At 37.4% G+C, this 24,841-nt stretch overlaps 2 protein-coding genes across 30 annotated transcripts in view; one reads left to right on the top strand and one right to left on the bottom strand.

Moving 5' to 3' along the window:
* mub (poly(rC)-binding protein mub) overlaps window positions 1-24,841 on the bottom strand; it is a 672,225-nt gene that overhangs the window by 117,253 nt on the left and 530,131 nt on the right. For 25 of the 29 annotated variants that reach the window (XR_010517496.1, XR_010517497.1, XM_065218846.1 and 22 more), the window contains 3 exons: window positions 5,838-5,954; window positions 5,630-5,726; window positions 5,400-5,563 (listed from right to left, as the gene is read on the bottom strand). Coding sequence is in view for 27 of the 29 variants with exons in the window: in XM_065218846.1 (XP_065074918.1) it covers window positions 5,400-5,563; window positions 5,630-5,726; window positions 5,838-5,954 (378 nt within the window). In the remaining 2 variants the exon portion in view is untranslated. The remainder of the gene's footprint in view (window positions 1-5,399; window positions 5,564-5,629; window positions 5,727-5,837; window positions 5,955-24,841) is intronic. The other 4 variants (XM_065218963.1, XM_065218899.1, XM_065218929.1 and 1 more) reach the window with 1 other exon arrangement.
* Window positions 1-24,841, top strand: part of LOC135698915 (uncharacterized) — a 55,797-nt gene that overhangs the window by 9,288 nt on the left and 21,668 nt on the right. The window lies entirely within an intron of this gene.

Below are 24,841 nucleotides of genomic sequence, written 5' to 3'. Positions count from 1 at the left end.
GTAATGGTAATTGTCATGCTTTTCCTATTCTGAATTCTGATTGGAGAGCTATTCATTCCCAAATACTTTTCCTTAAGATATTAGAATAAGAAAGTTAAAGTATGCAACGAATTACTCCGTTACAAACGCAACGCAACGCAACCAGAGCTGGTTAAATATATCATGGCCGTCATTTAACAATGAGAAAACAGGTCCTCTCACTATCACGAGACGAAACTACCTATCATTAGTTTTCTAGTCATTTTCCAATGATCGAGCTCTCATGCGAATAATTCTTATAAGGTTTTGTCTGATTTAGATTAATTTAAGCAAGCAACCGTACGTAATCGGTAAAGTGAATACATTATTAAGATTTCCTCGGTACAAGTAACTGTAATAGTAATAAATTAGCTTGTAATTACGATGATCTTAACACTGTGGAAAGATTTGAAGGAAGGGATAATTTTGGGGAAGTATCTGAGATGTTTGGAGGGAACTTCACAAAACTTTTTGAAAGCTTCAAGAGAACTTTAGAGAACTTCAGGGATGTTCAGACGCAACTGAAGAAAGGATCCGAGAGAACTTCAGGCAAGTTCGGAGGTAACTTTATTTAATTTTCGGAAGCTTTCAGGACGTTTTGAGAAAATTTCACAAAACTTCCAGGAGGACTACCGCAAAGTTCCGAGGGAACTTCAGAAAAGCACCGAAGGAACATCAGGAATAAACCGATGCAAATTTAGGTAATTCCCGAGACAATATCAGGACAATTTTAAGCGAACTTAAGGAAAGTTCCGAGGGAAATTCAGGAAAGTTTCAAGGGAACTTCAGGAGAGTTTCGAGGGAACTTCAGGAAAGTTTCGAGGGAACTTCAGGAGAGTTCCAAGGAAACTTCAGGAGAGTTCCAAGGAAACTTCAGGAGAGTTCCGAGGGAACTTCAGGAGAGTTCCGAGTGATCTTCAGGAAAGTTCCGAGGGAACTTCAGGAAAGTTCCGAGGGAACTTCAGGAAAGTTCCGAGGGAACTTCAGGAAAGTTCCAAGGGAACTTCAGGAAAGTTTCGAGGGAACTTCAGGAGAGTTCCAAGGGAACTTCAGGAGAGTTCCGAGGGAACTTCAGAAAAGTTCCGAGTGAACTTCAGAAAAGTTCCGAGTGAACTTCAGGAAAGTTTCGAGGGAACTTCAGGAAAGTTCCGAGGGAACTTCAGGATAGTTCCAAGGGAACTTCAGAAAAGTTTCGAGGGAACTTCAGGAGAGTTCCGAGTGAACTTCAGCAATGCTAAGGGAGGTTTAGGAACGTATACAGCAATTTCATAGAAAAAAGTGGATTTTAGACTTTCGTAACAAATTGTAATTTTGATCCTTATCGAAAAATATTAAACATGTATTTTTTTATTCCGCGATTGATGGACCCTTCCGTGTCAAGGTATTTTATAAAAAAGATATACAGCCAACTCTCCACAACTCGGTGTTCACTAACTCGATGTCCACTAACTCGATATCGAGTTACAGAACCATAGTAAAAATGAATTTCATGGCTACTGTGATAGCAATTTTGTAAGGGATTGTTATTCTACAACTCGATAATCCTATAACTCGATGGGAGTTCTGGCCACACTGCCTTCGTGATCGGTTGATGTCTTAAGTGCGTCCGGTAATTTGTTCTTTTTCGAGTGATTTATACGGCTTTAAATATGAAATGTATTGTCAAGTGTTAGTTTGCAGTATTAGAATTCATAGGATGTAGAAATTATTTTTGAGAAAAGCCATAATTTCTCGATCGGTGGTCCTAATTTGTGTCGCGAATTAGTACAATCTTTCGTCCACCATAATGTTTTTTTTCGATCGGTTGCTTGGTTTTTTCACCGGCCGGGGCGCGTTGTAGTGTATGTGAAATGTGTTCTTTTCTCTGTTTCTCCCCCTTTAATTTTACCCGCAAGAGGAGGTGCGCTATGATGAGAAAAATCTCATTTCGTCGTCCGTCGCGGAATTCGTGTCAGCTGGTGCGAGAAGAGCGTGGTGAAAGAAGAGAGAGAAGCAAGTTGGAAGATCGCGCGCGTATAGCATGCTGCTCTGCTGGATCTTGTTTTTCAGCCAGCAGCAGCATTGGCTTTGTGAATGGATAATCCTCAGAAAATTTGAGTGAGAAAAAGCATCGGGAACGGACGGGATGACGGAAAAAAATAAAGAAGAAAAGGCTGTGGGTGTAGTGTGGATCGTTGCTATCAAGCAGAGCTTGGAAGTAAGCGATCGGTTCTATTTGAATTTGGTGTTTCTGGCGGTTTGTGCGGCTAGAATCGGCGGGAGGAAAATTTAATATAATTATTGTGAGGCTATTAGTAGTGTTGGTTGATGTGTAGAAAGAGCTTTTGGAGCTAACTATTGTGTCTGAATTGGAAAGATTTCGTGTGTTTAAGTTTCGATTTCACTATCGTGATTGTGTTTGGTCATGTTTGATAGTTTATTGTAGCTTAGAATCGACCCAAGAAATGTAACGGTGGAGCTGGTACTTGACCGCGTGGATCTATTATTAGGTTTTTGCAAAATGCATTACTTTGTGCACATAGTGGAAATATGTTTAGATGTGGTTGTTTAGAGATGACTAGAGAAAGATAAGCATCAGGATGTATTGATTTGGTGAGTATGTTCCAGTTGAAGATTGTTCTTACACATTTCTCGATTGCATTTTCGAGGGGACGTGTCTGCTTTTGTGGGCAGTGCGTTTGGTTGTCGGTTTGGTGTGTTGTGGCGCCGCCATCAGGTAGAGGAAAATTTCTCCTATCTGATGGTGGTGTTGGCATGCGTGGGCGGGATGCTGGTTGCGCCGGATTGACGATGGGATGCATTGTTTGCGGGAGTGGATGCGTCCCTTCGGGGGAGTATTCGAGATTTGTGTATGTTCATCGTTCATCGTTTCATTTGTCAGAGTGATGACCACGGTCGCATGATGCATGTTCCTCGGCTTTTTACGGTTAGGTGTATACGAATAATTCACTATGATTTTATTTCCATCTTGATATAGTTTGAGTTTGAATACATCCTAGGTCCTATTATATTATTATTAAATATTCATTGATAAATATTTACAACAGGGTCAAAACACAACTGGAAGAAGCAACGTAACATCATTTGATTTTCTCTAATGTATGTTTAACGTTTATATGACAGTGAAATTAACCATTTAATTTTTCCTTTCCAGGATAGAAAGTTACATAACTTATTGATATATTTATTTGTATTTTTGTAAATACTTATTCAATCAAATTCTGAATATGAGTGATGAGGAAGTTTATTGTGTTCGCGAACCCTCCGTTTAGGCTGGACGCATTGATTTAAATCTTTAAGTTTCAGCTCTTCGACATTTTTAGATTAATATTATAATGATTCACTATTTTCAGCCTTCGTTCAGGAAAATACAAAAAACATTGGAATGCATGATTACAATTGCATAAAAACTGGAGACTGTCCAAATAACCTCGACTTTTCTGACTATTGATGCATTATGAAAGTTTACCAATATTTTAAAAAAGCATTCCATATTGCGTTAATAAATTCCATGGTGCATAATAAAGTGTTTGTTTCAATTCCAATAAAATATCAGAAGTTGAAATCAGTTGAATGTATTGAGGTTAACTGAAATCGAGCTTTTTGTATTTTGTAATACTTGTTTATTTAACATTATTTTATATATTGCATGACTAGTAAATTAGTTTTATTTCACATTTTTAAAATCTCATTATATCACTATATAACTATCATTATATAACTATAATTTTCATTTCTAGAAAAAAGTTGTCCTGTAGATCCTGAAGGACCAGAAGGTGTATCAAATAGCTTATCATTGTTATTTACTTTTTATTTTATTATAATATAATATGAATTTGGCCGGTTGCTTTTGGTGTAGCTCCACTTGGTTATTTGGCTGAGATCATTCCTTTTTATTTATTTATACAGTAACCCCTCCATATCGTTTAAACATCAATTCAGCTTATCGTTTACCAAAACGAACCTTGCTGCAAACCCTACCCTCTTACCCAACATCCCAGTGACTCCTCGTGGAAGTGCAGAGGATTTCTCGGCTTCCATCAAAGCGAGTGTCACGTCAACACATTCCTACCCATTCCTTTCTTGACCTGCGTTCAGGCGCGGCTGGCGCTGGTATTGCCTAATTTGAGATCACCAGTTTTTACACATTGAGGATGATTGCTAGTCCCAAGCATCGTCTATTGGTTCTCTGTGTAATTACAGCTGATCTGGCAATAACAGAGTAGCAACCGTGGGCGGTCAATCATGGTCATGGTGGTCATGGTCAACTCGATAATCCTATAACTCGATGGTCCCTTCAATATCGAGTTGTAGAGAGTCCACTGTAGAGCCATTTCCCCTATTATAAATATTGAAGACATACTTTTTTGAAATATGGGAAATGGATGTAATGTCGGCCTAAACGCGCCTAATTTGGGCCCACACATAAATTCAATAATCGACTAAATTTTCAATAGCGACCAAAAATATCCATTAATACCGTCCCAATGACGTGTTCATCTAGATAAAATTGATAAATAACAGATTTTTAGCGATAGACCCAATCTTAGATTCATAGGCAGATCCCCTACATCAGTTTAAAATACTTTTTTTTTAAATTTTTTGTTTAAAATTACTAGAAAAAAAAATATATACCGTGTATATTTTACCCAAAAAGAGTTTCCTTTTCGAAATAACTTTGTCATTTCGATCAGAAGTGTCGTTTTCGTGGTAAAATTTATTGAAAAATGTCAAAGATGTTATTTTGAAAAAAAAAACAGCTTTTAAATGGCAGAATTTCGGCAAAAAAGTGAATAATTACCCATAACTCAAAACTATGCAAAGTTTCATGCAAATCGGAGAAGGTTAAGTAAGAAATTTTATTTTTGTATCCTATTTGGCCTGGAACTTGTGATATTTAACAGTGGTAGGCAATATCTATATAATGCTAAATCTTAATATTTTGTTTCCAACATTTTGCGTGTTTATTTAAGCAATTTTGTAAGATTGATTTTGGTCAGTAAAGTTTGAGTTTTTTATGTGAAAAGTTCGAATTGTTGTTCTTTTTCTGGTTTTAATGTAATTTATTGTTTTATTAGTTACGATAGCCTGTTAGTATAAACTTGTATCAGTGACTGAAATCCTGCCTTCTACTACATAATCGAGCATTCTGATTTGCATCAGTTTCTCCTGATTAATTTGAATTAGAAAGATTACAATCGTTCAGATGATGTAACAGATAACGATGAAATTCCATCGCGAGTATTGCAGATTATGGGTTTAAGCAAAGCGTGAAAGAACTGTTGCTACGAAATTCACACCCTGGAATTAGGGATTAGTTCAACGCTGTAATCCTCCCTTCTACTACATCTACTAAGCATACTATACTACGATCCACTTACCTCCAGCATTACGCAGCATATGTGGTAGATACACTGTGTGATGGCGTCCGCCGAACCGCTCAACGTGACGGCACGTTCCGTCGAATTTGGCAACATTTCACTAGCGACCTGAATCGAGCACCCTGTAATTTCACGAATTTCCTTTATCTTGGAGCCACCCTTTCCTGTTGGATTGAAAAACAAAACAGCTGTTAGAATGTTGCACCTGCAAGCAAGGTGGAGAAACTTACCGATCAAAGAACCACACTGACTAGCTGGTACGATTAAGCGGATTGGAATCTGTGTTTTACCCTGTGCATTAGTATTGTCTTGGAACTGTGAACACCACTGTTTGAAAAGAGAAGGGGGTGAAAGAAGGCGAAAAAGACAGCAGAAAGGGTTAGAAAATCAAGCCATGAACGTTCACATGGTGCACAAGCATGCAGAACAAGAGCTTACCTCTTCGAACTTCTTTGTGATCAGTGTAAAGGCTTTGTAGATAGCACTTCTGGAACCGGACACCGTAACGATTCGCTCCGGACAGGATCCATCTGATATGTTGATTTTCGCGCCGGACTATGGAGGAAGAGAGTGGGGAAAATGGTAGAAAACACGTTAGAAAACAATCTTCGTCGCATTAGATAGGATAGATATAATGGAAACTGTTCGTCTTCGTTTGCAGGATGGGTAAAATGTTTCGAAGGGAATTCAGGAAAGTTTTGCGAGATTAGTGGCAACCCTTTCGAAACCATAGGGCTCGATTTTAGAGAAAATTTGTATAGAACGTGATCCGAATTTTAACGATTCTAATCATAAAAACGGACATGCCTGGAAAATAAAAAAAAAAACCTTTCATACTTAAAGGAATAAAAAATCTCCCATCAAAATCAAACAGATTTCCCGCACAACAGACCCTGAAACATCCAACATAACGAAAAGTCAAACGAAAATCACTTGTTTAAACAGAAAAGTTTTCTCGTTTTGACTTTCTTCCGTTCTGGTACAAAAGATCTTTTTTCAGCTCCCTCGCAGTCACTTTTAACCAACAGAATGTTTATCTGGTTGGCCCGGAAGAAAGTAACCAAGAAAGGAAGGGAACAAACTTTTGAGTCACTCTTTATACACGTAATAATTTTCCGACATTTTTATTCTGTTTTAATGCGCGGTTCGGTTCGACTTTCAATGTTTTTTTTTTTTTTTTTTTTCGGGGGAAAAAGTCAACTTTAGTCCCCACTAGCAGTCGAGCGCGAAGTATTGCATTTACCGCGGAGTTTCCGGACTGTGTGGTCGCACACCGCAAGTTTGGGGGAAAGGACTTTGTAATGTAATAAAGAGGTAGTTTGCAAAAGTGTTCAACATCGGCACACACCGCGTAGGGACAATGGAACGTGGGTAAAAGAAACTCCAGGGGAACAACTTTTGGAGCCAATAACTTGTGTTTCTCCCTGGCCAGAGAGTATTACGTGGGGGATTGTTTTTTTTAATATTTAAGTAGGGGTAAGTTTGAGACTATTAAGATGCACTTTGTTCAAAGCTTACATTTTGATGCTGTAATGTACTTTGAAGGTTGCAAACAGGTTATAAGATGCGTTTGCGAGGATATTTACATTTTGAAATTGAGGCTTGGAGTTGGACATACACAAGTTAAATGTAAAATGTTATTATTATATTAAATATTAAATGAATGAAAAGAATTAACGCCACCTGTTTGGTTTGCAAGTGTCAGTGAATTTTCATTTTGAAATTTCCGAATATTCAGAAGAAATTAATGCTTTAATTTTTTTTCAAAATGTCATAAACGAACATGGTTGAAAATTTGCGATAATATTTGTGGTTAAATTATCTTCAATAGCAAAATTACAGATATCATTGTTCAAAGCTTAAAGTATAATTCAACAAAATGGCTCGCTTAATATATTAAGAAATAAACCATTATTATTTACGACGTGTTTAATCATTAAACATCTGTTCAACAGTCATCTAACAATTATGGGTCAGCTAATAATAGTTATGAAACTGTCAGTCCAGCGTGTAAGCCAACTGGACATTATCCTCAAATGTGGACTAATGGTATGAAATATATTAGGTACCAAGTTAAAGTTTTTATAAACAAATTCATAATTAAATCCATCACTCTTTACAATTAGGTCTAATGACTCATTCAGCTCAATAACGTTCTACCTAGTGACGTTACATATATTCCATGACTCAGTTGCTCAGTAGGTTCTCGGTATTTGTAAACATAAGAGGTCTCAACAAGTTTAGAAAAGTGCTGCAAATTGATTTTTCTTAGTACCGTAAAAAGGGGTATCTTTGATAATAGAATATAATGATTAAATTTACTCTGTGCGCTTTTCCGAATTGGAAACATTGGTTACATTTTGTTGCGTAGGGTATTGCCCTTGATATAGAGTTTTTATATAGTATGTGTTACATATTTTCCAAACATATTAAAAACAATTCTTGATCGCCTGTTTGAAAAGAAACTCAAACAACTAAATTGAATATCTTGGCTGACAAACGGTTTCAGTCAACATAAGGGAAATGGATGTAATGTCGGCCTAAATGCTCCTAATTTGGGCCCATACATAAATTCAGCAGTCGACTAAATTTTCAATAGCGACCAAAAATATCCATTAGCACCGTCCAATGACGCGTTCATCTAGTTAAAATTGATAAATAGCAGATTTTAAGCGATGGGCCCAATCTTAGATCCATAGGCCAACATTAGAGCCATTTCCCCTATAATACATTTTTCCTTGATTTGTTTTCCGTACTAAGTACCAATGCTACCGACGCCAGGGAGGCAGATCCCACACCTGGACCCTACCTATCAACCCATCAACTGACCGGGGATCAACGGCTTTACTTACCTCAGAAAATCCCGACGGCGCCAACTGGGATTGAACCCAGGCCCTTTGGAGTAAGAGGCATTCACGCTTACCGGCGCCGCTAACATGTTATACATATTCTTAAAGGAAAATCTCTGCTGAATCGACTGTTGGTGATCTAATTGGCCGGAAACTTTTGCCTGCCGAGATAGAGGGCCGGGATCAACCCGAGTTCCCGGTAAAATAGGAAATGTTGATATCTACCGACATAGGTTTAGGTATAATACTGGAAATTTGATAATGCTAAGTATATATGGTGTAACGACACCATATACAGGGTGATTCACAGTAACTGTCACTGCATGGTCTTGAATTTTTATCAAGGTCTAAAATCAGTGGCGTCGCCTTAACCTCAATCCACCTGCTCTCAAAACATTGACAGATCTCAAAATATTGCTTGAAATGGTTGCATATCGGTAAAACTAGAAAATTTTGTGCATTTTGCAATAGATCTTAATACAAATATTACTAGATTGCATTTTTTAAGTGTGTGCACAGGTAAAAAGTTAGGTTACGCTACGCCACTGTATACAATCTTATTTTTTTCAAAGACAGACCAAACTATATTTTTCCCGATTTTTCATCGAAATTCACGGGTTTATCCTGTTTTTTTTGGAATCCCACCTGTGTCCTTAGATTGTTTTCGAAAGCGTATGCGTCTCTAACCGTTGATATGTGTTTGTCTATTTGTTAATTAATTTATTTGATAAGGCTTAATCGAATTAACTTTACAGAGCCGAGGATTCTTGTTTACTATAAAAATATCTTAAAATTATATTGAAGAGGTACAGCACAATAAACACTTTATCTTCCGCTATCCAATAAGCCTCCTCCATCAGATCGGGAGCTGCTTCCAGTGCACTGGTGGTTTCATTGAATGGCAGTTTCGCCAACGGGGGACAGAGCGCTTCCATTGCAGCAATGAACGCAACACGTGGTCAGCACTCACACACTCATCACGAAACGGTTGCTTTCCAAAGTCGACGACGCGTTGACCGAAGAACAATGAGGAGGACCACACAATGGTTGCTGCCGAGTAAACAGACGATCGCGTGACACACATCGAGAGTGGCCGGTAAGCATCCTATATCAATAAATCGTCTTCAATGAAACGAACATCTGCTTCAAGAATGTGGGTTTCATTCCTTATCCGGTTCTATTAGAGATTCTCTGAATCGGCATTTCCAGATCCCAGATAGAACGCTTTAGATGCCAGCTACACACTTAGAAAAAATCACCGACTTCGGTAATTCATTTACCGAATTCTCAACAGCTGAACGGTAGGTAATGTTTTCGGTAATCGAGAACATTACCGAAAAATCTGTAAACTGGATCAACAAAATTAGTTGTCAAATTTACCGAACGATCGGTAACTTTTACCGATGTGCATTGCTTGATTTGTAGTCGACTTTACCGGAAAACTGTAATTTTGAGGACGATATGCAAATCAAAAATTACCGAGAGATTTGTAATTTTCTAAAAAGGTAACCGACTCAACTGTAATTTTCTTTAATATTGTTTCAAGGTGGCGGTCACTGCAACCCATGCAAAAATTTGGCTGTTGTCGTGATCAATAAGTTAGTGTTGCAAATTGCACCACCAATGAACAAAACCAAGTTTTTGTCGGAAGGATTCGGCACTACACTGAAAACAAGGAAGCTTTAGAAGAATATTCCAAATGCTGTTTTCAGATCGTCGCCAACGGGAATGGAACTTAGACCGACAGAAAAAACAAGCAACAACATCGGCCATCTGTAATCGGTATTTATTTAGATAACAAAAATTAATTATTTACGGAAAATATCTACGATTCACTCATTTTGGTGTTGAATAACAGCTTCCATAATTTCACCTTCTTATTTTTCACAAGCACGAACGCTTTTAAAGTCGATCGAAAATAACAATATGGTGGATTTGACGTTTACCTAGACCATTATCGAACTCAGTAATGGAACGCTTTGTTAACCGAAAATTCAGTAAAATATTTCACCGAAGTCAGTGATGAGGCTGATTACAGACCTGCCGGTAAAAATGGTTACCGTTTTCGGTAAATTAAAATGAAATTACCGAAATTCGGTCATTTCATTTACAGTTTTCAGCAATAAAGCGAGAAAATACCGAAACATCTGTAATTTTTAGCATTACCGATCTAAGACGGTATTTTTTTTTTACCGAACTCAGGGTCTCTGTTTAAGTGTGTAGGATTCTTGAGATTCAAAGCAACTCTTTAGATCCAAGTAGAGAGCCTCCGGATCCCGCGTGGTATCCAGAAAAGCCTAATAGGGATTTCAAAGTATCGTAACTAGGATTGGTAAAATCTCGACTGAAATACGGATAATTCTTATTGCAACCGATTGATGCTAGAGAATGCTAACTAGAATGCTTGATCCCAACTAGAATCTACACAATTCTGAAAGATCCCGAAATTGATATCTCTGCAATCAAATTAATTCATAGCATTTGCTTTTTGCGGCAGACGATGCGATTGTGTCTATCTCATAGTGGTCGTGTAAGAGAAAACGGGAAAGTTGCCAGTCTTATTGATATGTTAAGACAAAGTCAATCCAGACGATCCCACCTGGAATTTAGATAATTATTGTGGGGGTTCAGATAGTCCCTACGGGGATACAAAGCATCCCGCCTTCTACCTGTTTGGCGAAATCTAACTAAGATTAAAAGAATCCCGACTGGGTTTGCAGAAAATTGCTATAAAATAGCCCAAGCAACACACATGTTATATAACAGTTTATATAACCTTTGTATGACTGGTTTTAGTTGTATAGTAGTTGACTCAACATAGTTCTATGAATTTGTGTTATTTGGGAAAGTTAGTGGAATTGATAGAACATTTTTGTAAGTGCCGATTTCTTCACCTACCACCAGGTTTAACAATATAGGTAAACCAGATTCAAGACGGTGATGAAGTCGGTCCATGGAGATAAAACCGAATATAATCCGATTGCTGATGTTTTTAATTACATTAATGCCGTAATTCGCTGTAATTCGTTAACATATTCGAAAGTTGTGAATATTTCCATTAAAACTTGCGCGAAATTTCAAAATGGACACCTCATTAAACGGAAACAATCACAACTATTCTAAGTTCAAAAATGCTTATATTTGAAGGACATCAATTACATTGAAAGTTATCATTCGATAGAAGCATTCGTTAAATATTGTGATTTTGAAGTAGAGGCCAGTTTAATTTCAAATTGTAACCAATTTTGTTGTCAGACATTATGCCCTTTTTGACGTTTGACATGTCAATGAATACCGACGCCGGTGGTTTAGTGGTAAGCTTGACTGCTTTTTCACCCCCAATGGGTTCAATCCCAGCCGAGGTCGGTGGGATTTTTCTGAGGCATAAAAATCTCTGGTCACGTCTTCCTTCGCAAGGGAAGTAAAGCCGTTGGACCCGGCTCATGTGTGTTGAATGGGTGCGATATCTCACGCAGGTGTGGAGGCTGCCATCCTGCACATTCGATTTCCGTCAATTTGTGGCAATCGATGTCCGTCGGTGATTGACACTAGATTGCAGAACAGAGAGCGGCACGTTTTTATTTTTCTAAAAATATTAGGAAAAATTATCAAAAACCCAAGAAAATCAGTTTTTCCTTAGATTCCTGGAAAAAATTACATGTAACATTTTGTTTGTCTCATGAAAAAATGGACCCTCAGCAAAACCAACAAGTCGATGTTCTATGGTTTTTTGAGTCCCAATGTATGCCAAGATAAAAAAAAAGTTTTGAACGTTTTTTTTTTAAATTAGCAAAATGTGTTTTTTTTAGTTAATTTGATATTTTTCTTCAATATTTTTTGAAAAATCATAACGTAATTATTTTTTTCGGAGCGGAGAACTTATCATTAACAGTTGTGGTTTTTTTGTTGTTGAAAAAATAAGGAACAATTTCTTAGCAAATTGAGACTTGTGTGCTTACACAACCTGTGTCCATTTTCGTTGAAATTGGTGAAAACAGATACGAATGCAAAATCACGAAATGCATCGAAAGACGACGTATCGTTATGAAATTAAATTTATAATTAGAAACTAAATTCGCAGATCTGCTTCAGTAAACCTTTACGAAATTTAAATCACACGGTTTGAAGCTAACCTTTTCCGAGCAATGCGTAATTATAATTCCTTTTGCCCATTCAACCTAACTGAAACCATGACAAAACCACCTATAAAGGTGTGTACTAATTTGTATAAATAACTTCTGTTTTCCACCTGTTCCATTTTCACGTTTTGGAAGGTGGCGACAAAAATACAGCATTCTCATCTTAGTACCAGCATATGGAGGGCATACCGCGACGACGAGAGGTGAGGATAATTAAAGTGATGAACGATTGCTACTTTGTTGTCGGTGTGATATATTGCGTAACATAAATCTCAATCCCGAACTCGGTCGCTGTGTGTGTTTAGACAAATGAGGTTTCTAGGTCTTTATTTTTTCGATTTTATTATTGTTCTGGAAAATAAACATTGTGTTACTTTGAGCTTATTCGACGCGTCTCCTACAGTATGAAGCGAACGAACCTGACGGAACCCGGCGAGAGATAAGAACGAAAAACTATTTTTACGGCTACGTTTTAGAGAGCAGTATTAAAGGTTGTAAATAAAAATAAACAATTAATCTTGATTGGGAATTTAACTGGCAAGATGAATCAGTACCGCCCTAGTGGCATTCAAAATACAATAGATTTCAAGCTTTCGTTATGTCACAGTGAAAATCTGACATGAAGCGTGCGTCATACTTTTTTTTCCTTTTTGAAAGCGCACCGGTTGGAAAATATTTGCCTGGCGATTGTTGATGTTTTAATTATCCTTCAACAAACATTTCTCCTGCGAGCACGTTATTCCCATCAATATTCCCGCCCACCGTTCTATAGCCGGGGCAGATGGTAAAAGGTCCTTCTTTTTTCGCAACCCTTCCGAACTACGCGGTCCACGACGACGAGCCTTGCTCCGAGATCCTTGCGAAATATTCCATCAATTTAATATTTTCAGTGAATCGAACTTTCATCATCCATTATGATCGGATCGCAGTATCATCAGAAGCAGAAGCCCTCTTCGCATCGCCGATTGATGGCATATCGTCGATGATGGGTGATGTTTGTTTACGTGCCCAGCATTAAACATGCCGAATGGATGGAGGGTGACGGGTAATGTTTACGCTGTACTTAACACGCTGTGGTTCACACGCCGTCGTGGTGGTGAATTGAAAGGGCAGTGATTTTAATTTTAGTGATAGTATGTTGAGACAGAAACAGATTCAGGGGTTGTACTTGTAGTTTACGTTTATGAAGCTGACTGGAACATGATTGTTAAGTGTCAAGTGTACCAAATCTTATCTTGTTTTGGATAGTATCTTGTACCCTACAATTTCAGTTATTTAGATTGTGGGCTATCCATACATTGCGTCAAGCATTAAGGTTCGAAAAAACGTGACAATTTGTGACATAAGGGGGAGAGGACTATCCTCAAAAGTGAAATCTCTCGCTGGAAGTCTTGGGTTTTAATGTCATCCCTGGACAAGTCACAAAAGACTACAAAAGTGGTTGAAGCAACTACAGACAAATTTCCATTCCTCAATTTCATTAAAAGAATTTTAACTCTTGGTACAGTCATTCATCTCAACTTCTACATAAGAAAGCAGAGGTGCAGAGCAGATATGAATGACACTGTTTTTGAGAAAAAAAAAACTGGTTTAAAATCAGTAATGTACGTTTTTTTTAATAATTGCATACCAACATTTCTCGAATAGCAATTTCCAGATTTTTCCCATTTTTTCCGTAATTTTGGAAATTTTTCCGGAATTTCGATGTACACTTAGGTCTTTTTTTACACGGGGGATACGTACGATGATTTTTCACATGTTTAAATGTTTTTAAACAATCAGAATGTGATGCTATTTGTAATTATAGCATGCTATGGTCCATCTAGACATATTTTAAAAATTTCGGCATTTAAACTAATTTTTTTTTAAAAGTATGCCATTCGATTACCTATAGCTTGAAACGGATAATGTGATTGGAATCAAGTCGATAGGTTGTATCGTTGTCGAGAAATCGTTAAAAACGTACCGAGTAAATCGCGAAAAACCGTGTAAAAAAAAAGACTTCAGTGTACATTTAAATGATGTATAAAACCAAATGCGATTAAGGCAAAGGGATCAATGGGTTCAATGGGACATTACTTTATTGTCGTGTGGCTTTGTGGTCATGTGTTCAACGGCGTGACCCGTCGTTCTGGCGTATTGTTTGTGCCAAGCAGTGAGGGTTCGATTTCCGCTCCAGCCGGGTGGAACTTGCGCAACCCGCAGCTGAATTTCTAATTCAAAATTCCAAAGTTTTCCCCGTTTTTTTAACAATTCAAAAATTTATCAGTTTATAAAGCATATTTTTAGAAAATATTTGTCAGTGTTCACTCGGCTGTCGACAGAAGCAGACCACTCTCATTGTGTATCACGCGATCGTCTGTTTACTCGGCAGCAACCATTGTGTGGTCCTCCTCATTGTTCTTCATCAGCAGTTATTTCGGTCTATGCGTCGTCGACTTTGGAAAGCAACCGTTTCGTGATGAGTGTGTAAGTGATGACAACGTTTTGCGTCCATTGCTGCAATTGAAGCGCTTTGACCCTCGTTGGCGAATCTGCCATACAATAAAACCACTGGAAGCGGCTCCCGTTCTGGTGGAGGAGGCTTATTGGATAGCGGAAGATAAAATGTTTATTGTGTTGTACCATTTGACTATAGTTTTAAGATGTACACACAGGTCTTTTTTTACACGGGGGATATGTACCGTGTAAAAAAAAAACCGTGTAAAAAAAAAACCTACGAGATTTTGATTTTTCACATGCTTATATGTTTTTAAAAAATCGGATTTTAATGCCATTTGTAATTATAACATGCTATGGTCCATATAGATTTTTTTTTACAAATTATTAACACCAAAAATTGTGATTTTTTTAAAGTATGCCATTCGATTACCTATAGCTTGAACGGAATAATGTGATTGAAATCAAGTCGATAGGTTGTATCGTTGTCGAGAAATCGTTAAAAACGTACCGTGTAAATCGTGGAAAACCGTGTAAAAAAACCGTGTAAAAAAACCACGTTAAAAAAACCGTGTAAAAAAAGACTTCAGTGTTTTGTATAGTTAACATGAATCTTCGGCTCTGTAAAGTTAATTCGGTTGAGCCTTATCAAATAAATTTATACAAAAAAAAAATATTTGAAAATATGTTATGCTAAACTAAATTAATTTAGGAAATTAGTTTAAATTACCTGCAAATTTTAAAATAAATATACAACCTAGCTTTTTTAGCCAACAAAAAAGATCATAATCATGTGCTTATTGATTCTGTATAAATGTATGCATAAAGATTTCTGTATTATTAAGTCCCTTGAAATCCCTATATCTAGTTCGGTGAAACCAATTTCGAAGAATACAAACATATTAAATCACAATTAAGGTATTTATGGACCCCTAAGGGCACTTAACTAGACTCAGACTTGCGACTTTACCTCGTACTTTGAGTTATTATGTTTACTGTTTCTATAACAGTTATGAAAACTATTGCAGCACCTTGTGATTTGGCAAAAAGAGCATATTAACTGATTTTGAGTGAATGTGAAATTCATTAACTCAAAAAGCAGCAAAATAGTCAAACTAGTGTTAATACTGACAAATAGACGACTGCAAAAATACTCAGAAATGACAGCAGTAGAACTATTCAGGCAAGAAACTGAAAGAATAAAACAAAAGTTCTCACCGAGTGCAATCTCGAAAATGACAGATTAAAGACTGAACGATATAGAACTAAAATCAGCGAGGATTCATTTTCTGCTCAGGTTCTATTAATTTATTTTTTATGTTAATTTTATGTACACAAATAGTTGAAAGCTGGGAAGCAAATGATTGATTCGTTCTACTAAGCAACAAATAAAAGTTCTCTCTATTCTGTTTTTACGTGATTTTTAACGCCTCTATTTTTGAACGTTTGATCTTAAATTGCAACCAAATTGAAAACAAGATGTTGCAATCAATCACAAATAAATCAATGAAAAATATGGCGGTTTCAAAAATACTGCAACATTGCTGGATGGACGGCAGCTGATTTTATTGTATGTGATTGGGTCAACCGTAAACTTTTCTCCTAAAGAAAATAAGCCCAATTGGCCAGAAAACAGCAGAAAAATTTCGGTGGGTGGACGGCGGCACGTCCCATCGGGCTTTGCGGAGGATTCTTCTAATGATTCATAATTGTGCGCGATCATCCTACATCTCTATAAGTTCAATCAAGCCGATGGTCTTTTCGTTCGGCTTCGGCGGATGTTCTTCGGCATGACGATGACGCGCTTGATGAAGATGGCACACAGTGGTGTTCCTTACGATGAGCAACTGTACCCGAACAGTGGCGGTGTGGCTTCTTCACTACTTCTCTGGCTAGAGCAGGCAACCTTGGCAGCAAGCTGCAACCGGTTCACATGTCGCTCGTTTGGGACCAACTATGTGATGGCTGTGTTAGGAAAGACACCTTGTGATCTAAGCATATTTATGGGAAATTTTGATGCTACCAATTTTAGTTCAATTTCTTAGCTGTTTAACTATTTTCATTATTTGTACTATAAGCCAAAAAACTGCTACATGGAGCCCCCGTCGAATGGCATATTGCATGACATATTTCACATTAATGCTTTGGAGAAATATGCGTTCAAAATCTTCCATATTTTCGTAACATGTTATATTTTCGGTTTTCACAAAGTGTGCTTCTTTATACAGTATGCAAAAAAAGTTTATCCACCCCCTAAAAATTTACATTTTTTTTGTTTTCTGGTGAAAATCAGTTTAATTTTATGAGTGTTCCTCCATGATTTATCAATTTATGTTTATTTATCACATTGCCATTGAAAATACGGCGTTTATATCTTTTCTTGAGATTTCATGTGATAAATTATGAAAAATTGTAAAAAATTACGCAAAAAAAAGTTTATCCACCCCCAAACGGATACTATGATTTAAGTGTGTTTTACAGAGTTTTAGTATGTATTCTGCAACTTTATCTAATGTAAACATTGTGTCTATCTGTCATTTTGTGCTCCTGAAGTTTTCGTGCTCGAAATTTAATTTTTGTGTTCAAAATTGGAAGTTATTTGTTTCAAAATGCCCATTAAAGCACTAATTTCGATCAGTATCCGAAATTTGATTATTGAACATCACAAAACTGGCAAAAGCTACCGTGATATTGCCGATATTGTCCAGCTTCACAAAGATACGGTCGCTAGAATTGTGCAGATGTACAAAAAGCGTGGTTCTATCTCACCAGCTAAGCGATCGGGGCGTCCTTCAAAGACAACTGGCCGAATTGACAGAGCTATCGTGAAGAAGGCGGAGCTGGACCGGGGACTATCAGCTCCGAAAATTGCGAAACAGATTGAAAGCGAGTTTTCCATTCAACTGACATCACAATCCTTACGAAATCGTCTTCATAAGAAAAGTCTTAAGGGCAGAGTAACTCTTAAGAAGCCATGGTTGTCCGCAATATATAGCAAAAAAAGATTGAAGTGGGCCCAGGACCACATTTCTGCTTAGAAATACGTATCCACATTTTCGATTTTGTCAAAAATGGATTTTTAATCCACGATTTTGTAAGCATTATTAGGGTGAAAAAAATGGACTTTTGAAAAAATTAATTTAAAAAAAAATCGGAATACGTATTTCTAACCCAAAATTTCATTACTAATCAGGATTTTTGTTCGATTTATGTTCCAGGATCACATGGAAAGGAGTATTTTCACACGCAGCGCGACCTGGTGCACCAGCTACGGGGAGACGCCAATCTAGTTAAAAAAAAATACAAATTGTAGTTCGAAGGATGACTAATAAATGGGTTATAACATATTTGCCCTCCCTGAGTGTTTTATTCCTTAAAAAAAAAATTAACGATAATGCCTTACTTTTTGGACGTTCAAAGTGTACTACCCCCTTAAAGGTTTCAGCAAGTTCATCATCCGTTGTTTACCTCGACTTACTCACTGATACGAGAATAGGTTCTTCACATGGCCATTTTTGTCAGTCTTAGAAGTTCTTTTCTAACTGATTCCGAACGCAACCCTAGGGGCATACATTCATCCAGATCTCCTCCATCTTCATGGTAACCAGCTTATCTCGATTAGAATTTTCCGGTATTTTCCAGGTTTAGCGATATACATTTGAATTAAGCATAAAACTGAATGCGATTGAGCCGAAGATTAAATGGATCATTTCTAATCGAGCAACACCTTTGCTGGATCTTGCACGGTCGAAGTCCACAATTCGTGTATGAAAATTCGCTCAAAACTTTACAGGCTTTTATTTGATTGTTCTCAAGCTTTTTCTTGCTTTCACAGAGTTCTTCTCAGAATTCTTCTAAGATAAGTTTGAAATTCTCTCTGGAACTCCCTTAAAAATTTCTTTATAACAGTCCTGAAATTGTCTGAAATTCGTCCATACATTATTTTTTTTAAATATGCTTGAAATTCTCCGTAGAATTCCTATGCAATTCACCTCAATTAAACAACAATTGAAAAGAAGCCTATTAGCTTTTGTGAGCAAAACTTGTAATCCCCCTTCCCTGCCAACACCATCGGGTAGGGGAAATTCTCCCGCCGAGAATTATCTTCAAATTTAGGACAGAACTATCTTGGAGCTCTCCTATAAATTCTTCTGGAATTTGCATGGAATTCTCATTAAAAAAATTTCATTCGAAATACGTTATGAATTATCCTCGGAATTTCCTTATAGATCTTCGCAGAATTTCTATGGAATTGTGCCCACTACAATCGTTTTCCTTGGTATTTTTCACGAATCCTTGAATCCTCTTCACTCTTGGATGTTTTAGTAAAAACTCTCTGAGAGGTATTCCTAAAGCCCCCTAGAAAATATTCTTTGCAATACCTTTTTTTTCTTGGTTTGTTTTCCATACTGAGTTCCAATGATAGCGACGCCAGGGAGGCAGCTCCCATACCTGAACCCTAACCCTATCGACCCATCAGCTCATGAACCAGGGACTAACGGCTTTACTTCCCTTCCGAAATAAAGCGTGATCAGAGATTTTATGCCTCAGAAAATCCCGGCGGCGCCGACTAGGATTTAACCCAGGCCTTTTGGGTTGAGAGGCAATCACGCTTACCACTACACCTTTTCACTTAGTATGTAATGAATAACAGAAATACGCGATAACAGGCTTGCAATTGCTCATTACAGCTAAAATGCTATTTTTCGGTATTACGAAACAATGGGATACTATAATGATAATTTTTATTTGTAAGATGCAAGAAGAGGTGGTAAAGTTTGTATATGACATATAAAATTTGTCAATTCCGGAGAACTTTGAGATTAGGGCGTAATTGCTTTTGTAAACAAACACGTCAATCGCCAATTTCTCGCAAATTAAAGCTCAATCTAAAAAATTAACGGCACAAACAGGTAGAGAAATGATTCCTTTATCATTTAGTATGGTTTGTTCGCGATAATAAGTTTCAATTTACGATTAATCGGCGATAGACGTGTTTGTTTACAAAAGCAATTACGTCCAAATCTCAAAGTTCTCCGGAATTTTGCTTTCAGAAGGTCACAACTAGCGATTAGCTGTAACGATGAGCAACGCGATGAGCGAGCAATAAGCGATCATAAAATCGGTAGTTGTAACCTTCGAAAGCAAAATTGACAAATTGTATACGTCATACACATACTTTACCACCTCTTCTTCCATCTTACATATACAAATTATCATTATAGTATCCCATTGTTTCATAATACCGAAAAATAGCATTTTAGCTGTAATGAACAATTGCACGCCTGCGCGATAATTCATATAGTTTCAGCGGCTGATGGTTAATTTCAAATATACTACAGCGACTACGACCGGAAATGCTTGTCTACGTATATTTGAATCATTATTCAATCATACAAGTGCCAGTCCAAACATTACAAAACATAATCCTCCCAAGCAAGACGCTTATCCTACTATACATTTTCATTTAGTTAGTTCTCTGAGCTAATCAGGCTGTTAACAACACAATAAGGAACAATAACCAGTAGTATTCAGAAACAATCATCATCTTCTCTTAAATCTGGGTTTAGACAAGGCAAGTCAATTGATCAACTCAGTTGAATTGAGCTGACTTGAACTTGAATTGAACGTGTAAACCTCGCCGTTAAACTGACACTCGAATTGAAAACAGTTGAACCAGGCTCAACATTTCAAGCCAATTGAATTCAACAGAGTTGATCAATTACTTGCCTTGTCTAAGCCCAGCTTAACTATTTACCATTCTTGCATTTACACAAAGGCGCTCCAATGCGCTTAAGGGATTGATTTTTGTTGAACATAGATGGATTGAACAGACGCACCAAGTTACATTTTGATGACCTTGATAATCCCTGATTTTCCGGGTTTTTCAGGTAGTCGACACCCAGGTGTTGTTCCGCGGGTGAATCGATTGCTTAGCATGAATCCGGCTCTGTAAGGAAGAGGCAAGAAGTTTCCTAGGAAAATACATACTTTTATTAATTTAACCCACTTTTTCTAAACATTATTCTGAAGGAGTTGGTTGGAAATGCTATCTAACATGAAGCTTTAGTGTGATAATTTATTAGTTAGAGAATGATCTTAGAAGAGGGTAGGTGGATAGTTCCGTTAGAGAACGGCTGTATGAAAATTGAATAGAAGTTGAAAATGAGCGAAGGGCCATTAATGCGACAGTACAAAATCCGGGTTAGGCAAAAGGTGTGCGTTTGACTTTGTAATGTCGCATTAATGGCCCTTCGCTCATTGTCAACTTCTATTCAATTTTCATACTGCCGTACTCTAACGGAACTAACCACCTACCCCCTGCTACGATCATTCTCTAGCTAATAAATTATCACACTAAAGCTTCATGTTAGATAACATTTCCAACCAACTCTGAAAATCGCAAACTGCGCGTATGGAGTAACATAAAAAACACTTTGAATTATTCTGAAATACTTCTTCTTCTTCTTATTCGCATTTCAAGCTTATTGCATATCGCATATTAGCTTATTCCGTGCTCTCAACTTAGTGTTCTAGATGCACTTCCACAGTTATTAATTCAGAGCTTTCGATGCCTGTACCATTTTTGCATTGGTATAATTGTGTGGCAAGTCTAATCATACTTTTATGCCCAGGGAAGTCGAGAAATTTTCCAACTCGAAAAATTCCTAGACCGGACCGGGAATTGAACCCAGCCACCTCCAGCATCGTCTTGCTTTGTAGCTGTGCCTTTACCGACTGAGCTAAGGGAGGCCCCCAAAATAAATTAGAGATTATATTTAAGTTATAAATCCCTAAAATTCATTGTCAAACAAACTTCGAAATAATTAGGGGAGGGGATGTGATAAAGCAAATTTATTTTCAAGCAGGTGGTCGAAAAGTTGTGACAATATGTGTCAGAGGGGAGCACTATATCAACATGAAAAAACTTTGGACTCAGCCAAAAGATCGGTTTTTGTGGTTTTTTGTGTGACTTTGAAAAAATGTCTTACTCATAAAAGTGTTCTTTAATAAGAGAAAAAACAAACGGTTTTGTTTCGATTTACGATATCTTTTTCAATATTAAGAAAACAATCATAACGTCTTTCTTTTTCGGGGCGGAAAGCTTCCTCTTAATTGCGGTTTTTTTCTTCTTAAAGCGTCAATGCTTCGAACTTTTTAATGAGCAAATGTCCATCACAACGCAAAGTTTAATAAAAAAGACAATGCAAACATTTCTCCCGTTTCATAAAGACTTCTTTCCTTACACAACCATCTCAATCATAATTGAATCTTCACTGCAAAGTTAGCAGACAGTTCATCGCAACAAAACACCGTTACAAGAGGTAAAGGACCAACGCGCGCGTCAAATATTCCCCGTCGTCCCCGTAGGAGTTGAACCCATCCTCACCGGGATTAAGCAAGCAAGGATGAAAATAATACGAAACCACTAATTAAAAGACGAAAAAGTTGCTCCTTTCAGCCGCAAACTATTCACTGCTAGAGAGCGCGCGACGATGTGACTGTTTCATCATACTCTGGCTGATATCCATCCAGGCAACGTTCTTTCTCGCTTGAATGCCATCGTGAAAAAGGTTGAATCAAGATACATCTCAGTCGTACCACCATAGCAACACAGCCACCACCAGAACGTAAGCCAGCTCCTTGGAAAAAGACGTTTATCGAAATATTAATTTTCATTTGGAGCGCTTTCCTCCTCGCTATATGACTGAGGTAGGTAGGGTAGGATGGTCTAAAACGCACCCCTGGGGTAAAATGGCCCACACTGTTTTTCATAGCTTTCCGATTATAAATTTGTGAATTTAACGAGCAGCATTGTTAGTTCACTTGGGGAAATGTCGGCTTCGGCAATACCTTAACCTATTATCGTCAGGGGGTAAACAAAGTCCTAGAGCACTCAAATTTGGCCAATAGATGTTCTGAAATACAGTCTATCCACATTCCGAAATTGAGCTCTCAAGGAAGCCGTCAATAAACCCTACTTGAACTAGAATTCTGGCGCATAAAATCCCAGAATTAGTAATGGGAAAACAATGAAAAACAGGGCGGGGCCATTTTACCCCTGGGGTGCATTATGGACTGTTCTTCCCCACCACCTTTACACGCTTGAACTCACAGGCACAGGCGGCATAAGGAGAGTGAGAAAGAACGAAAGAAAGAAAAAGTTTACGCTGAACAGAACGAAAGAGCTGGGAGGAAAAACTTTTTCCGCCTTTTTTATTTCTGCTTCCTCCTTCCAACCTCTTTTGCCATCCTGTTCCCGCAGCGGGACTGACAAACTACCTCCTAACCACTTCGTTAATTGTATTTTTCGTCACGAAAACTGTCACGACTGTAATATACAGGAAAGAAAAATGGCGCTGTTGATACCTTCGACATTCAGAGGGGGTGGTTGGCATCGGTTGCCTACGTGCAGGGGGAAGTGAAATTTCCGAAATGTAGGGGCGGGTGAATAGTGGGAATATACGTGCTGCTGAGACCGTATCGGATGGTAAAAGTACCGGTGCGGTGTTCAATAACTTACGGAAGAGGGTTGTTATTTGGGCAAGTGATGATAATTGGCGGTAAAAAAGGTCCTAATTGGTAGAAGCAATAGAATTTAAGGTGTGCTACCAACGCGATAGTTGCTGACTATTTTGTTGTTGGAAAACTCACAATCATGATTAATATTTAATTTCCATTACAATGAAAGCAGTCGACTGTACCTTAGTTATACATTTTTCATGTCATTTCAGGGCTGTCCAGAAATCACGTGAACAGTTTTTGAAAGATTTTAACATTTCCCTCCCCCCGCGAGGATATAATTTTATAAAACTTGTATGAACCGTGGACACTCACCAACCCTTCTACCTCTTTCATTAAAATATTGCGCATTGCTAGAACAAATCTATGTATAACTTATACACTTATTTCCTATGACCCAAGGAATACGTGCCCCGAAGACACGAACAAGATTTAATGTGAACCGTATATTGTATAAGCGTTGGCACACAACTAATAAAGTACGCGCAATGTGCGCAAACGCTTATAAAACTAAGGTTTTACGTTAAATCTTTTTGGAGTCTTCGGGGCTCTTATTCATTGGCTCCAAAGGAATAAGTGCGCCGAAAATACCAAACAGATTTAACGTAAAACCGCAGTTTTATAAGCGTTTACTTATAAATAAAATGTTTCTTGCGATTCGCAATATATCACTGCTTCTTGATTCCAAATTCGCCTTAACAATTATAATTTAATCCAAGCGCATTGTAACGCCATTGGGTTTACTTCGTTATACGGATGAAGCAAGGAATAATGGATTGGTAAATAGTGCTTCATTTCTTTTTGACATGTAAATATGCATCCTTGTGCGTTTTATAGACTTTTGAATTGTATTTTTTAAACTATTGAACACAAATTGACGACGAAAACAATGCGCCTTAAACCAGCGTTTCAAAATCTAAGAGTTGCGATTTTTTGCTAGTTGTTGTTGAATTTCAATTAACTCTTTGAGCACCACACCAAAATAGCATGATGTTTAATGCGTCTTGATGAGGATATTAGTAATTTTTGGATTTAACATTCGAGTAGGTAGACATGCCGCTTTAGCAAGCTAAAACTGATTGATTTCTTGTAACATATTTTCCTTGAAAGCTTCTAGTAGTATGCTACATAGTTGGATTTTTAATTGCACTACTGAAAGAGTACTGCCATGTGAAAAGATTGGAAAAACAATAATTATTCAGCTTTTACTGTGCAATGACAAAAAAGGTAGCGTATATTAATGATAAGCTTAAGACATAATCATTTATCGATATAAAAACATTATAAAACGGATAAATAAAATCCTAGACATAAAATTACTTCCACTCGCTATAAAAAATGTTTTTATCGGAATTATGAGATCATTAGGTGGCATAATGATACTTCATTCTTGTTAATTTCAAGAAGAGATTGTAAAGTATGTATCATTTTCAATTTTTGAGGGTCACAATCTGCGATTTTATGATCATTAAAACAATGATTGTGTATAAGT

This window comes from Ochlerotatus camptorhynchus, unplaced genomic scaffold, assembly GCF_037179485.1.
Source record: "Ochlerotatus camptorhynchus isolate MF236.1 unplaced genomic scaffold, CSIRO-AGI_Acam_v1.1 ptg000008l, whole genome shotgun sequence".
NCBI classification, from domain to species: Eukaryota; Metazoa; Arthropoda; class Insecta; order Diptera; family Culicidae; genus Ochlerotatus; species Ochlerotatus camptorhynchus.
This window is presented reverse-complemented; position numbering and strand designations above follow the sequence as displayed.